The sequence below is a fragment of the Pongo pygmaeus genome, chromosome X (genome assembly GCF_028885625.2).
Source record: "Pongo pygmaeus isolate AG05252 chromosome X, NHGRI_mPonPyg2-v2.0_pri, whole genome shotgun sequence".
In the NCBI taxonomy this organism is placed as follows: Eukaryota; Metazoa; Chordata; class Mammalia; order Primates; family Hominidae; genus Pongo; species Pongo pygmaeus.
The window spans coordinates 105,649,151-105,663,559 of NC_072396.2; the positions used below are offsets into that span (position 1 = coordinate 105,649,151).

General features: G+C 45.0%; 2 protein-coding genes across 7 annotated transcripts; one reads left to right on the forward strand and one right to left on the reverse strand.

The window, feature by feature from the left end:
* Window positions 1–911: 911 nt before the first annotated feature.
* Window positions 912–3,813, reverse strand: LOC129025301 (protein ARMCX6). 3 transcript variants are annotated; one of them, XR_010125557.1, is made up of 4 exons: window positions 3,676–3,801; window positions 3,294–3,375; window positions 2,468–2,562; window positions 912–1,556 (listed from the first exon to the last, which is right to left on the reverse strand). XR_010125557.1 is itself a non-coding variant. In XM_063660904.1 (4 exons), exon 4 carries the CDS (start codon window positions 2,414–2,416, stop codon window positions 1,514–1,516), a length of 903 nt encoding a protein of 300 aa, XP_063516974.1. In that variant the 5' UTR covers window positions 2,417–2,562; window positions 2,858–2,939; window positions 3,294–3,375; window positions 3,676–3,811; the 3' UTR covers window positions 912–1,513. The 3 variants fall into 3 exon arrangements, 2 of the variants coding, with proteins under 2 accessions (XP_063516974.1, XP_054329034.1); XM_063660904.1 differs by adding an exon at window positions 2,858–2,939 and having other exon boundaries at window positions 912–2,562; window positions 3,676–3,811; XM_054473059.2 differs by having other exon boundaries at window positions 912–2,562; window positions 3,676–3,813.
* Window positions 3,814–8,561: 4,748 nt separating this feature from the next.
* On the forward strand, window positions 8,562–13,616 carry ARMCX3 (armadillo repeat containing X-linked 3). Of its 4 annotated transcripts, none has more exons than XM_054472353.2 (5): window positions 8,562–9,202; window positions 9,558–9,665; window positions 9,930–9,990; window positions 10,252–10,322; window positions 10,606–13,616. In XM_054472353.2, exon 5 carries the CDS (start codon window positions 10,752–10,754, stop codon window positions 11,889–11,891), a length of 1,140 nt encoding a protein of 379 aa, XP_054328328.1. In that variant the 5' UTR covers window positions 8,562–9,202; window positions 9,558–9,665; window positions 9,930–9,990; window positions 10,252–10,322; window positions 10,606–10,751; the 3' UTR covers window positions 11,892–13,616. The 4 variants fall into 4 exon arrangements, with proteins under 4 accessions (XP_054328328.1, XP_054328329.1, XP_054328327.1 ...); XM_054472354.2 differs by having other exon boundaries at window positions 8,566–9,202; window positions 9,586–9,665; XM_054472352.1 differs by having other exon boundaries at window positions 8,879–9,048.
* The last annotated feature ends 793 nt before the right edge of the window (window positions 13,617–14,409 follow it).

The window sequence follows — 14,409 nt, forward strand, 5'->3', positions numbered from 1 at the left end:
GCTAAACCTGCTGGGCGGGATCTGGTAATGTTGGAGGTGGGGGCGGGGCAGAACGAGCTGCCCTGACCCACGGAGTGCTTCTGCGCCCACGGGCTCTTCCTTTCCTGGCAACGTGCAGGGACCTCAGATGGAGAGTGTGGAGGTGTCTCCGGATGGATGGAGTGGCCACGGTCGTGCCAAGTGCCCTCAGCATCTGCCCTATCACCCCCGCAGGTAGTTGACGGAGAGCTCCACTCTCCCCTTCCTGGGTCCCACCACAGGTAGTGGGGATATGGAAGAAAGGAGGTTGCTCCAAAGGGAGCAGCGGCCAACCCTCTCACTCTGCCAGGAAGTAGCGCTGGGGATCCCAAGGAAGAGAGAAGGAGGGCTGGAAGCAGATTTCCCCGTGGCTTCGCAGGAGGGATAGAACTACACACGTAGGTGCTGGGCAAACGGCAACCTTTATCGCCATCATTGTGCAATAAATGCGCCCCCATGCGTGGTAGAGCGCCCCCACCCGTTCCACCCCGGTCCCCATCCCCACGTCGGGTTGCGCAGACAATCGAAAAGGCCAGGGTTACTGACCTTTCTCTCCAGGCTGGCAGTCAAGGAAAAGACATTGAGAAGGGATTTCTCTGTGCCGGGCACGGTGCTGCCTGCTCCACGGGTGCTGTCTCTTTCAGTCCTCTCAACATTCCATCCTAATTCCACGAACTCCCCCGCTGTGCCCCTCCCCTTCCCCCACCCCCGCCCGCAGCCCCTTCTTGAAGTTTATTCTGAGCACTGCAGCCCCTCACTATCCCTGCCTCCTGTGAGCACCCATAAGCCTGCATTTGTCAGGGAGCAGACGTTCCAGTCAGCTGGCGTTTACCGTGCTTTTTTTGTCCTTCTCTCCGTGCAGACTGTAAACTCAAGGACAAGGACCATGACTCTTTTCTGCCAGTCAAAGCACACAACTTTATTGATGATACACACAGATGCGGACTTGGGTGGAAGAGGTTAAGTCGGTACAATAGACAGAAGAGCAGTGCACCTTTTTGATGAATAGGTTCACTATCCATCAGGCGCCTGTAGAAGAAAGAGTAAACGAAAAGTAATTCAACCTAAGCTGCAACAAATGCATTTTCAGCTCAAGCTGCGATATGCGTCTGGTCTCTGCAAAGCGGTCCCGCTTGGACAGGGAGACCACCACAGGCAACAATAGCACTCGTGATGCTGTAATTTGATGTTCTTTGTCCACAGCAGGCAGCTGAAGTGATCCCCTCACCACATGAAGGAGGCTGCAAGGGAGGAATTTACAATGCCAACATTGCCTGCAGACTGCACAACCAAGAAGTTACTCAAAGCTCTGTGGGAGCCCCTTATTGCCTGGCCAATAAGAGTGTGGTCCTGGATTGAGCCCTGGAACTTTCACCCAATGAGGTGGTGATTGGCTGAGGCTGGATCTTCAGTAGCACCCTCTGCAGATTCTTTGACATCTGCAAACCAAGCGCGTTGTGGGTGGATTCCGTCCCACTGTGTTCTAGAGGGCCGTTTATGGGGCAGGGGTTTCCAGGAGAATCTCTCTGTTTCCATTTCTGATAAAGAGGGACATGAATGAGAAGAGCATCTGGGCACTGACTAACTCCCCCGCCAAGACTGGCTTTTCAGACAAACCCATCAGCGGTTTCAAAACCTGAACCTTAGCACATCCACTTCCCTCTGATATCAAAGGAAACTTCAAGTCTGAAACGGACTTGGCAAGCATGTTATTAATAACTGTCATGCTTATTAACAAATTTAATCCGGCCTGCTGCAGAAATGAGTTGCAGCAATGTGACACAGTCTCCCGACACACTTCATTGATGTACATCTTAATCTGGCCCTGACTTTCAATACTCGCATTTAAGTTATCCGGGGCACACAAAGCCTCTCTAACAGTGGGGTCTGGAGTGGGGCCCGTGTTTCTAGCCATTGAGAGGCTGGCCAAATGGCTATTGATATCCTGGCTAAATGGAAAGCCCGCATCCTTGGGCTTGGCAAACAACAGTTTTCCCTGAATGAAAAGACACTTGGAGAGGTCCAGAACACAATTGCCATTTTTACAATTTTGAGCACTCCAAGTATTTTTATGTTCATAGGGGAATGGCCGCTGTTTTATTGGGTGTGCTCGGTTGGCCTTGCCTCCCCCTGAGGGCCTGTCCTCAGTGCCACCTGGGGCCCCAGGTTCAGTCCAATCCCCATCCTCAGTCCAGGGCCGAGCCATAGTTTCAAAATCAAACCAAATATCAGGCTCCTCCTCGTCCAGCTCCTGGTCATCGTCCCACTCCTCTTCCTCCTCCTCCTCCAGCTTCTCACTGTCATCTCTTCCTATGGTCAGTTTGTAAACGCAGTAGCAGGCACCAGCCCCAATCATCAGTCCTGCCGCCATCCAACCCACTTCCCGAGCCCGGCCCATGCTCAAGTCTGTGCCAGCCTTGGGGCAGGACAGGAGAGGGCCTTGCTCCACCTGATTGAAGAGGTCTCTCAGGTCCAGGGTGAGTAAGGATGGAGGGTAGCAGTCTTCAGCTTCTTCCAGGCTCTTGTAGCTCTCTTGTGATGAATCTATGGGTGAAACAGAGTATTAGGGGTCGGGACCATGTTTGGCTTTGTGCCTCACAGACAGGGTAGATTTCGAGTTGGTGATAAAGGCAGATTAACAGGATACAATTTCTTTGTTCTTTTCTGTCTTCCTCTATCGACCTCAGGAGGCCCCATTTCTCTTCCTGGGTCAACAGGGAAGGGCAGGAGATGGGTCTCTGCTATGATAGCTAGGAGGGTGACAGTGTGAGTACCTCTGAGGTAGTCTCCTTCACCAGACCTCCACCCCCAAAGATTAAGGGCAGTTTCTCTCATTAACCTCTACCAAAGTCAGATAAATTCCTTCGTTTTCCCTTGTCTTCTGTTCTCAGTGGTCCCTCCAAGGTGATAGAGGACAGAGTCTGGCAGAAAGACAAATGCAAAGACAGGTAGGCGGCAATGGAGAAATGAAAGTGTAGTGGATGAACTGAGGACACAGGTCCCAATTTCTGCTTTCGTGAATTTTAGGCACTTGAGTTTAAAAGATTTCTCATACTCTACTGACTTTCCGGACGCAGGCCTCCCCCGCCCCACTTGTCGTCCGCCATTTCCCCAGCAAAGGCCGCCACACCCCTTTCCCTGCACTGAAATGGGAGTGGGTGTGGAGAAAGAAGGGGCCAGGAGAGGGCGACTCGGACCTGGCCCTCTCATATCCCAGCCCCCCTCCTCCGCCACCCCCACCCATGGTCCTGGGCTAATCCCACCTTCACACTGACCTGCAAGGTTCCAACCAAGGCAGTTTTCTCCTTCTCTCGCTGAGACTTGTGCCGAAACCTACAGGCCAACAGACCTACAAACCTGCAAACAGACAAGGGACCGAGGGGACGGAGTGCTTGGTGGACGGACCAGCACCCGGGACACTAGAACCTTTCTTTTCTCGGAGGCTCTGGAAACGCCATTCACTCCCCTCACCCCCACCCGAAACCCGCCACTTCTCTCTACTAAAATGAGCACGGGGTGGGGTGGGGGTGGGTAGCAGTATTTAGAAAGTAGGCGAGAAAGGGACCCAGCTGTGATCGGCCTGAACTCGGATCTGTGGCGTTCTTGGCCCTCTTCCACCCATACCTCCTCTCAAGCAGCGCCCACCCTCGCACCGACCTGCACGGTCCGGGCTAGTTTCCTTCTTTCTTCACACGCCTGCAGAGTAATAGGGGGCTGGTACCCAGACGGAGGCGACTAGCAGGACTTGTGCTCTAGGCGGCTCTTGGTCACGTGACGGCCACGTCACCAGTGCGCTCTGGTCCCCAATTTCCACTCCCACAAGCAGTGCGGCAGGCGCCAGCCTGCCTTGTATCTCCCCCTCAACCCCCACAGTGGGCCCTGTCACTTTTTTCCTCTGTAACAATACCAGAAACCAGAAGTGGCCCTGTCTTTCTGGTGTTTGAATTTGTGTTTCTCTAATTCCAGGAAGGGGCAGCATCTTTTCCTGGGTCTACCCTTCATTTACACTTCTTGGGGAATTGTCTCATCCTTTCCTTGGCTCTGAAACTCCTGCAGCCCCTTTCTTAAATTTCTACACTTTTCCATGTTCAGTCTCTGCACCAACATTGGGTGAGGGGGCAGAAACGGAAGTCCAGGCAGTGGCGAGATTTTAATTAGTATTTTGATAACATTTAAGTTATATTTTGTCCTTTCTTTTTTATTGACTTGAACTACACTATTTTGTAATCGGAAAAAAACAATAAAGCTTTTCCCACTTGGAGAAGAAATAATTCAAATCTTTTTTTTTTTTTACAAAAATGTATATCACATAAGCAAGATTTCCCAGTTAATAGGAGGCCTCATTGATTTGGTGAAGTTAGTTTGTATTAAGTTGAACATATTTTCTTCTGACTGCACAGGAAATAGCAGCTTTCAAACAACATATTAAAATGTAAAAACACACCCTTACAAACAAACCAGTTGTGCTTTCAACATGATTTATAAATTGATGGATAAATGAATCTATACTGAGAAGGTCAGTGTTCTAATTTTGACCATTTTAAGTAAGTGAACTATTGTCCCTTTCTTTCTCCTGGCTGAACTCATAGTATTAGGTGTCAGATGACTGAGATCTTCATAGAAGATTGCTGGGTGACTTTCACTCTGGCTTCAAAGGACAGATTTTATGCAGACCCCAACTTCAGATGAATCTTGCATCTTCAGATGAACTTTACAGATTAGTGACTCCACAGATTAGCCTGCCTTTCATTCACAGGGCTTTATTTACAATCTGTTCTGAAGTTTGTGGTGCAACCCATAAATCTTCCAGAAATTAGAGAATTTCCTGTTATCCTATTGATGAAAATGAGACTTGATAGAGGTAATTTTCTTTCCATCATGACACTGTTGGCGATCTCTCTGCTGTCCGCCATTCATGTATTTTATGCTACCCTAGCAGTGGTGAGTGTTCAGCATTTTCCAGTGGAGATGGTGGTGAGGGTCTGTGGGTGACTGGGAATCAGTGCAACACCCCTGATGTCTGTGTCATTTTTTCCCCTCACAAGTGGAAGGGCAATGCACAGGATCTCAAGCAGTTGCCAGAAAAAAGAGGACTTTTCATTTCCTGCCTTCTGTTACAACTTCATTGAGCCACCAGTACAAGCCCCTCAGAATAATCCCAAAACTCAGGGACCAAGTATGCAGAAGTTAGTCCTCATGCATCCACCTGTCCCTGCTGAGGAGTCATACTCTAAATATAGACACTCCAGGCAACCTCTTAGAACATTGAAATATGACACCCCAGAGGGAGGGGCTCCCCAGTGAGGGGCCCCTGTGTGGAGGAGGCTCTTTCAGGAGGCAAGCCAGGGAGTCCTAGTGCCTTGCTGGTGAATATTCAGAAGTCAATATGTCACAACTTTCTGGTCTTCCCCTTTTATAGTCCAAACTCACCAATATCACATCTTATCTCTCTAAATCTTTACCTCATTTTTTTTTCATGACCCTTTATTAACTTCCCCTAGACAAGTGAATTATACTTATGAAGGCTTACTAATAGAACTCTCAGATTCAACAGTCCATCATTCAGTGTTTGGCTGCTAGGTAGCTGTATAAGTGGCTTTTGTTTGTTTTGAATATATACATTAGAAAAAACTAAGAAGTATGTAAAGCTTAATAAAGACAGATGACTTGGTGTCACAGACATGGCTTTACAATAAGAACTCACTTTCACAACACTTAGCCAGGCTTCAAGGACAAAAACTTTACTCCTACCTCTCCTCACTAGTATAAAATATCTCCATCCTTTTGGTATATTCTCCAGTTAGTCCAATGTATAACTTCTCACTACCATTCTCCCAGTATGCCAGACCTTTCCTGGTTTGAATCCACTCCCTGTCTAAAACTTCCTAAAACCCCATGGTTATAAAAACTCTTTCAATTCTCTTACCTCTTTGTTCTTCCGATCCATGATTCTACCAATTCCTACCTGGAGAATAGCATTCAAAAAAAAACTACTTTGCTCTCCATTATACATCTACCAACAAATATTTACTTAAGGACATGTTATAAGGCTCAGATACCTTTCAAAAGTGAGAAAGGAAAATGCTTAAAGAAGTCCTCAGACACGACTGTTAAAAGTTCCTGAGTCCGCAAAAAACTACTGTGAAACCACTGCCAAAACAAAACTTTTGGCTTAAATCAGTTCACATGTGATATGTAACTTACAAAGCACCCAGAAACAAAAAACGACCAGCAAATGGTGACACTAATGGAATTGTGGAGGGTGAAAAAAATAAATTATAGAAGGTTGTTATCTTGAAAAGTTATATTACTTTTTGTATTGTGTAATTTTGGTATTGTGTCTTACTTAAGGTTGTTTGGTTGCAAGCAACAGAGAACAAGCCTGGTTAACTTAAGGAGGAAATGTTGAAGACAAGGCTCATCTCCGAGGGGTTTAGGTAGAAGGAATTGATAGATGTCTTTTCAGGATGTCATAAGTCCACCGGTTTTCAGGTTTTTATCTCTCTGATGAAGATTGAAATTTTAGTAAGGCAGCTTTTGGTTGTTCTGTTTTGGCCACAATACCCACCCTTTTGCTGAGGAAAACAATAGGGTATGTAAAATGTAAAATGCACTTCCTTTCTTTTCCCAGGGAGACATTTAAACTGTTTCAGATGTTGTCGTTGATTTGCAGGAGCCCTTTAATCACTTTGAAAATTAACCTTTTGTTTATCTATAACGGAAGTGCTGGGGGCATAATATGCCACAGAGTATCTTAGTTGTAATTTCCACCATTAACTAAACATTAGAAAGGTATGGTTATGAAATGGTGATGCACAAGGTTGTCCTTTGAGCCAAGGCCATCTGGCTTCTCCCACAGGATTCCCACAAGGTTGTGTCTACAGTTCAGGGTCTTTTCCTCAGTATTGCATGACCAAATCCTGATTTTGTTTGTATGCTGAGAAGAGTTGCCTCTGGATGCCTCAAGGAAAGACTCCCATTCATAGAGACTTATATATAAACAGATCTGAATGCTCAAACCTAGGGATCTCTGCATTCTCTCCCCATAAGTAGACCACAAGGGAAGCTGTTTCAACAGGAGTGACAACTGAATAATTTGCCCTGAGAAAAATAATTGTCAGGGGGTACTGGAGGTTTCAGTCAGTCTTACCTGCCTATTCTTTCCCTGTAGACAAGCTACTACTTGGGAAACCACAACCTTAGAAGGTTGTCTGGTGAGCCTGCAATCAGAGCAAGGGTATTTGTTCATTTTAAGAAGGGGGTTTCAGCTGAGGACGCATGAAGTACTATTACACATCATGGGCATGACTCTGCCAGAGAAAGTGAAATGTTCCATTCTCCTTAGCCAACACTTTTTCTCCTCCAGAGAGTGCTTGGGTGGGAAATACTAGCACTTTCTTCTGACTGTCCTTTTCGTATATTCCTATGCTTGAATAAGCCCCTTTGCTACACATGATCTTTCTCTAAACACAGGATCATATAGTTGATTTGGTTTCTGTTTACTAAATAAATTTCAATCACATTCTAGTACTGCCTCCCAGAAGTTACATAGATATGAATTTTCCTGGGGGTTTGCCTGTTCTCAACTTCCTCAGTCTCTTGATTTACTCCCATATTTTCTGTGTATTTTAAAAGTTATACTCAAATAATAACCTTTTATTCAAACTATTGGGGAATATCTCACTGAAGACCCTATGTTCTGAAAAGCTATATTACTTTTTGTATTGTTACCTGTTTTTGTATTGTGCTTTAGTTAAGGTGGTTTGGTTGCAAGCAACTGAAATCAAATCTGGTTAACCTAAATAATGAGGGGATGTAATTATTTTATTCCTTTTCCTACTTTAAAAAAGGTAAATCATTGATGATGGGTGAATTATTCAGTTTATCAAACCAGTAAGTGAAATAGTTTCATACTAATTGCTAGGTTCCAGTTTCAGCCAATTTTGTCTTGGTCTGTGTTCCTCTAATACTTATTTCATTTATAGATGATATTCTCTATTTTGCCCAAGCATATTTTGTAATGTTGTTTTTATGCACACTCATTTTTTCAGTGTGCATACTTTATCTCACAGATACCTACGGTGCACTTATGTTTTCTCCTCAGTTTTTTTTTTTTTTTTCCTGCGTTCTGGCTTTTGTGGGTTTAATGCCTCCTCCTTGCTAATGGGTGCAGGTGAAAGTCTGCAGCTCTCCTATTCAGAAGACTGGTCTAGTCAGAAGATTTACATATTGCCAGACACACTGATTAGCTCATTCAGGGCTGTGCTGTGTGCTAGGCCCCAGAAGACATTAAGATTGCTTTGAGTGAAGTGTGTAACACTCTCCACCAAGTGAGAAAATGTGGGACTTCTGGAGGCCATCACCCAACATCATTCTTCAGCCTCCACTCATTTTATTCTAAAATGGAAATAGCTTTATAGTATTTTTTTTTCTCATAAAAAGAATGCAGGCTGGGGGTGGGGGAGGACGGAACAAAAATAACAAAGTATTACGAAAGTAAAAACCACACTCTCATTCCAGATTTTCTTTTCTGATCGCTTGTTCCTTTCAGATCTGGGACTAGATTTCAGAGGAAATGGTAGACTTTAATAGCTCCGGGGAAGGGAGGTGGAGGGAGAGGCTGCTGTCCCAGGAGCCTAGGGAAGGAAGAGGCAATTTTTCATAAAAGTACAAGTGGCCCGTAGCCCCAGGGGAAGATGCCGTCCCTTTCTGGTAATCGGTGGAAGGGAAACACAACTACAAGGTGATGAGATTATCGAAGAAGAAAGAGTAATAAGGCCTGGTGTGGGGGAGGGAAAGGAGGGGGGCGGGCTCTCTTCTGCCGCACTGCTGGTGGGAGGGGAAATTGGGGACCCGAGTTGGTGGATGACGTAGCTCTCACGTGACCAAGAGCTGACGTGTGCAGAAGTCCTTCTTGTCCTGGTCGTTGTTCCCGTCTGAGTACCAGCTCCCCATTGCCCTGAGGGCGGGCGGGCCTAAGGGCGGAGGGAAAAAGGAAGAGGAGAAGGAAATTGTCCCGGATCCCTGCAGGTCAGTACCTGGGAGATTCCATAAAGTCGGGGTGCTTGAGGGCGTAGGGCCGAGACCGTCGCGGGTACTGAGGCGCCTCAGTCGTCTCTCCCACTCGCCGCCCGCTTTCCAAGACATACGTCCCGCCTGCAGCCCATTTCGATGCTGCGAAACGGTGAGCTGGGGGGTGTTTGGGGAAGAGCTCAGAGATTGGGAAATGGGAATCTGCTGGGAGCCTAGGGCCGCAATCCGGAAAGGGAGCTGTGGCCTGGGTGTTGGCCCCTAGTCCACCAGGACAGTGCCGGAGGGGAATGGCTGGATATGGGGGTGGGGGTGGTGAGATGCAACGTGATATGTCAGCAGAACCTCAAGAGAGGTAATAGGGGTGGGAAACCTCTGACAACCAGGCCTCCAAATTAGAAAAGAGTTTTGTGTTCTGGGGACTAGTCCGTCCACCAAGCACTCAGTGGCGGCAGTTTCCCGTCTTTCTGCCTGTGGCTGTGTCTTACTGACCATGGCTCTGTGTCTAGTGGGTCCAAGCCTCTCCCGGGTGGCCAGTCTTTCTGTAGGTTGCGGCACAACGCCAGGCAAAAGAAGAGGAAGGAATTTAATCCTAATCGGTGAAGGTCGATTTGAGGGTAAGACCATCTGGGGACCCTAGGAGGGACGGGGGTGGCGGCGGGGGTGGGGAGAAGGCAGAGAAGGTAATAATCTAGGTACATGTCTGAGTCCGAATGTGTTTGTTGCACTCCCCGGACTGTGGCGAAATGGCGTGCTTTGTGTGTCTGTGGTTGGGGGGAAGTGGGGGAAATGACAGCAGGGAAACCTATCGGATAGTTTGTTCATAATCCTCCTCTCTCAACAGCACTTACTCTTCATGTTTTCGATCTGTCATCCTGCAGGTCTGCTGTAGCAGGTGGCTCCGCTAGAAGCGAGGGAGGAAGTTTCCTCCGATCAGTAGAGGTCGGTGTGGGCGTGGGGGCTGCCTGGAATGGGGGAGGGGTTAGAAATCGCCGGCACTTTGGACAGGCTCTTCCAATCCTGCTTTATTTTCCTTACCTCCTTCCCATTTCAGGCTAGGGAGGGGGCAGACCTGTGCATGTTTGGGATAGCATAAAGAGATTAAAAACAAACCTGATAACCGGAATGGTGAATCAGGAAAGCAACGAATCAACAGTCAATCCATCAAGTGCTCCGTTCTCACTGGCTCTGGTCTCTCTGCAGACTGGAAAGATTGTTGGGCGTGGCACACCACCAGGGAAGAGAAGAAGGGGCGAACTGCTTGTCTTGAGGAGGTTAGTGCAAGGGTTCTAGTCAGGTCCCTAGGGACATCTGAGGTTGTGGTGACTGAGACCCCAGCAGAGTCTATGGATTCCATTGACATTATCTAGGCTTTGGGCGGGGTGACCTGGGATGGGGAGGGAAAGGCTGAAATGAGAGGCATAGAGATTTTGTCAACAATCTACATTTCCTACCTAGCATTCAATTATTATTATCTTGTCACTCTGTGCAACTCCCTGCATGGGGCAACACAAGCAGAAGGGAAACTCAAACCCAATTTTCTTCTTCCACTCCTAGGTCAACCTCCAGAATCAGCTCTTGTGGCCTTGAAGTGGCTGAAGACGATCACCCTCCACAGGCTTGAGCCCGGTCCCACAGCCTTCCTCCCCCAGCCTGAGTGACTACTCTATTCCTTGGTCCCTGCTATTGTCAGGGACGATTGCATGGGCTACGCCAGGAAAGTAGGCTGGGTGACCGCAGGCCTGGTGATTGGGGCTGGCGCCTGCTATTGCATTTATAGACTGACTAGGGGAAGAAAACAGAACAAGGAAAAAATGGCTGAGGGTGGATCTGGGGATGTGGATGATGCTGGGGACTGTTCTGGGGCCAGGTATAATGACTGGTCTGATGATGATGATGACAGCAATGAGAGCAAGAGTATAGTATGGTACCCACCTTGGGCTCGGATTGGGACTGAAGCTGGAACCAGAGCTAGGGCTAGGGCAAGGGCCAGGGCTACCCGGGCACGTCGGGCTGTCCAGAAACGGGCTTCCCCCAATTCAGATGATACCATTTTGTCCCCTCAAGAGCTACAAAAGGTTCTTTGCTTGGTTGAGATGTCCGAAAAGCCTTATATTCTTGAAGCAGCTTTAATTGCTCTGGGTAACAATGCTGCTTATGCATTTAATAGAGATATTATTCGTGATCTGGGTGGTCTCCCAATTGTAGCAAAGATTCTCAATACTCGGGATCCCATAGTTAAGGAAAAGGCTTTAATTGTCCTGAATAACTTGAGTGTGAATGCTGAAAATCAGCGCAGGCTTAAAGTATACATGAATCAAGTGTGTGATGACACAATCACTTCTCGCTTGAACTCATCTGTGCAGCTTGCTGGACTGAGATTGCTTACAAATATGACTGTTACTAATGAGTATCAGCACATGCTTGCTAATTCCATTTCTGACTTTTTTCGTTTATTTTCAGCGGGAAATGAAGAAACCAAACTTCAGGTTCTGAAACTCCTTTTGAATTTGGCTGAAAATCCAGCCATGACTAGGGAACTACTCAGGGCCCAAGTACCATCTTCACTGGGCTCCCTCTTTAATAAGAAGGAGAACAAAGAAGTTATTCTTAAACTTCTGGTCATATTTGAGAACATAAATGATAATTTCAAATGGGAAGAAAATGAACCTACTCAGAATCAATTCGGTGAAGGTTCACTTTTTTTCTTTTTAAAAGAATTTCAAGTGTGTGCTGATAAGGTTCTGGGAATAGAAAGCCACCATGATTTTTTGGTGAAAGTGAAAGTTGGAAAATTCATGGCCAAACTGGCTGAACATATGTTCCCAAAGAGCCAGGAATAACACCTTGATTTTGTAATTTAGAAGCAACACACATTGTAAACTATTCATTTTCTCCACCTTGTTTATATGGTAAAGGAATCCTTTCAGCTGCCAGTTTTGAATAATGAATATCATATTGTATCATCAATGCTGATATTTAACCGAGTTGGTCTTTAGGTTTAAGATGGATGAATGAATATCACTACTTGTTCTGAAAACATGTTTGTTGCTTTTTATCTCGCTGCCTAGATTGAAATATTTTGCTATTTCTTCTGCATAAGTGACAGTGAACCAATTCATCATAAGTAAGCTCCCTTCTGTCATTTTCATTGATTTAATTTGTGTATCATCAATAAAATTGTATGTTAATGCTGGAAAGAAAAAAAAGAAGAAAGAAAGAAACCATCCCTGTCCTTCAGTTTATAATCTAGTTGGAGAGATAAGAAACATACAAACCAAAAGATAACAGAATATCTGAAGCATGTACTCATTGTCAGATGTTCCCTCTGAGAGCACAGAGGAGGCAAAAGCTTCTGTGGGATGTGCTAGTCGGCTAAAGCTTCACGGAGGAGGTGGCAATTGAAAATGAGTCCTGAATGGGGTAGGGTGGTTAGGGAATTCCATGAGACAAGATGAGGGGGGCATGGTGTGAGAAAGGCATGGAAGTAGGAACCCTCTTCCTATGACAGGAGATCATTCTGCTTAGAGTGGAGAGTGTGGAGAGTGGGAGTAGATAATTTTGGAAAGCTGGGTGAAGCCAGTTGTGGAGAGTTGTTTGAATATTATCCCATTGAACACCCAGAGCCACTAAATCTTTTTTTACTAGAAAATAATTGGGGTCCATATGAAAGTCTCTATTACTGAGTAATGTCAATGAGGGTGTGGCAAAATGGAGCCTTTCACACCCTAGTGGTGGCCATTTGGTAATACAGATATAAGCCTTAAACTATGTAAACCCTTTGTCCTAAGGAAGTAATTGAATAATTGCCCAAAGATTGTATGTACAAGGCTGTTCATCCCAGCACTGTCTAAGCTAGTAAAAATTGGAAACAATTTAAGTATCTAGCACATTGGATTGGTTATAAAGTAAGGAATGTTCACACAGTAGGATGTTATAAGTATGCTGATGGAAATCTATATTGCCAGGAAAAGCTATTCATTATGCATTGTGAAGTGAGAAAGAAAAAAAGGGTAGATAGAAGTATTTGAAGTATAGTTCCATTTTTTGAGATAATAAAACATATGTTTAAAAGGACACTAAAAACTGGAGTTATAGATATCCAGATAGAAACAGTAGTTATCTTTGGGTAGCAGAATAATGAGTGATCTTTACTTTTTTACTTTTTATTCATCTATGTGTTTTTATTTATCTAAAATGGGTATTGATTTTTAGGAAGTTTTTGAAAAAGAAAAGTGTTGGGAATGAAACAAGTGATTGATTGGAACACATACTGAATGGAAGAAATATTTAGATTAAAAATGAGGTAGGTTGAAGTTTCTTCTCTGAAATGATAGATAAATGGTGAAGATAAGGCTTATTGTGAGGATTCAATGAGGTAATATATGCAAAGTACTTACAATGTTCTGGCACATAGTAGTTAATTAAGAAAATTGAGCACCCTTAATTACCTAGAATGCAGGGTTGATAGTTTTTTGGTTGACTTTTGTTTTGCTGGGACATTCTGTGATGTTTTAGTGTCATTTAATAAATAATAGTAACAATAAAGGTTAACATTTATTAAGTGACTACTGTGTAAAGTTCTGTCATTCCTGCAAGGCAACTGTTAAAATAATTTCTCACAGGAGTAGAGTTTTCTTTCTTTCCTAAAAATCCACAGTGTTTCCTCAGACATGATCACACCAGCCTCTGCAATATATTTCTAGTTGTTTGGGGGATGTTATCCTGCTTTATATATGAGGCCAGGAAAGGGTAAAATCCTCTATTCACTTACCTGGTTTTATACCCAGGTTTCCCTGTATGTACTGTAATGTTTGTAGTAGAGACAAAACCAGGTTGGCTTAAAGTTGCTGGGTATGGTAAGCCTACCAAATCATGCATGTGTAGAAACTCATTTAACACCAGTTTTAAAGGTGGGGTGATGGAAAAGTGAACTAACATTTTTTCTTGTTCCTATTGTTAGGTGAGAGAGAGAAAGATTTGTGGGGAGATGGAGTGGGGAGGATTAATTCCTTTAAAATAAATTCAGTTTGATGTACCTGTGTGACACTCAGATGGGGATATCCTATTGTCATTTGAATGTATTGATCTGGTGCTCAGAGGAGATGAACAGGCTGCAAATAAGGATTTGAGAGCCATTGGAAGATGGATGATAATGGAGCACATGGAAGTAGATGTGGCCCTTCAGAGAGAAGGTGCAGAGTCAGAGTGAAGGGCTGCAAAAGAACTGTAAGGTACTATGGGCAGCTGGGGAGAGAAGCACAGAATTGAAAAAATGTATACCCTTCCAGACACTTTTACTATTCATATACTTATATATTCTTTACATAAAATTGGATCATACTATCAAAAATTTTCAGT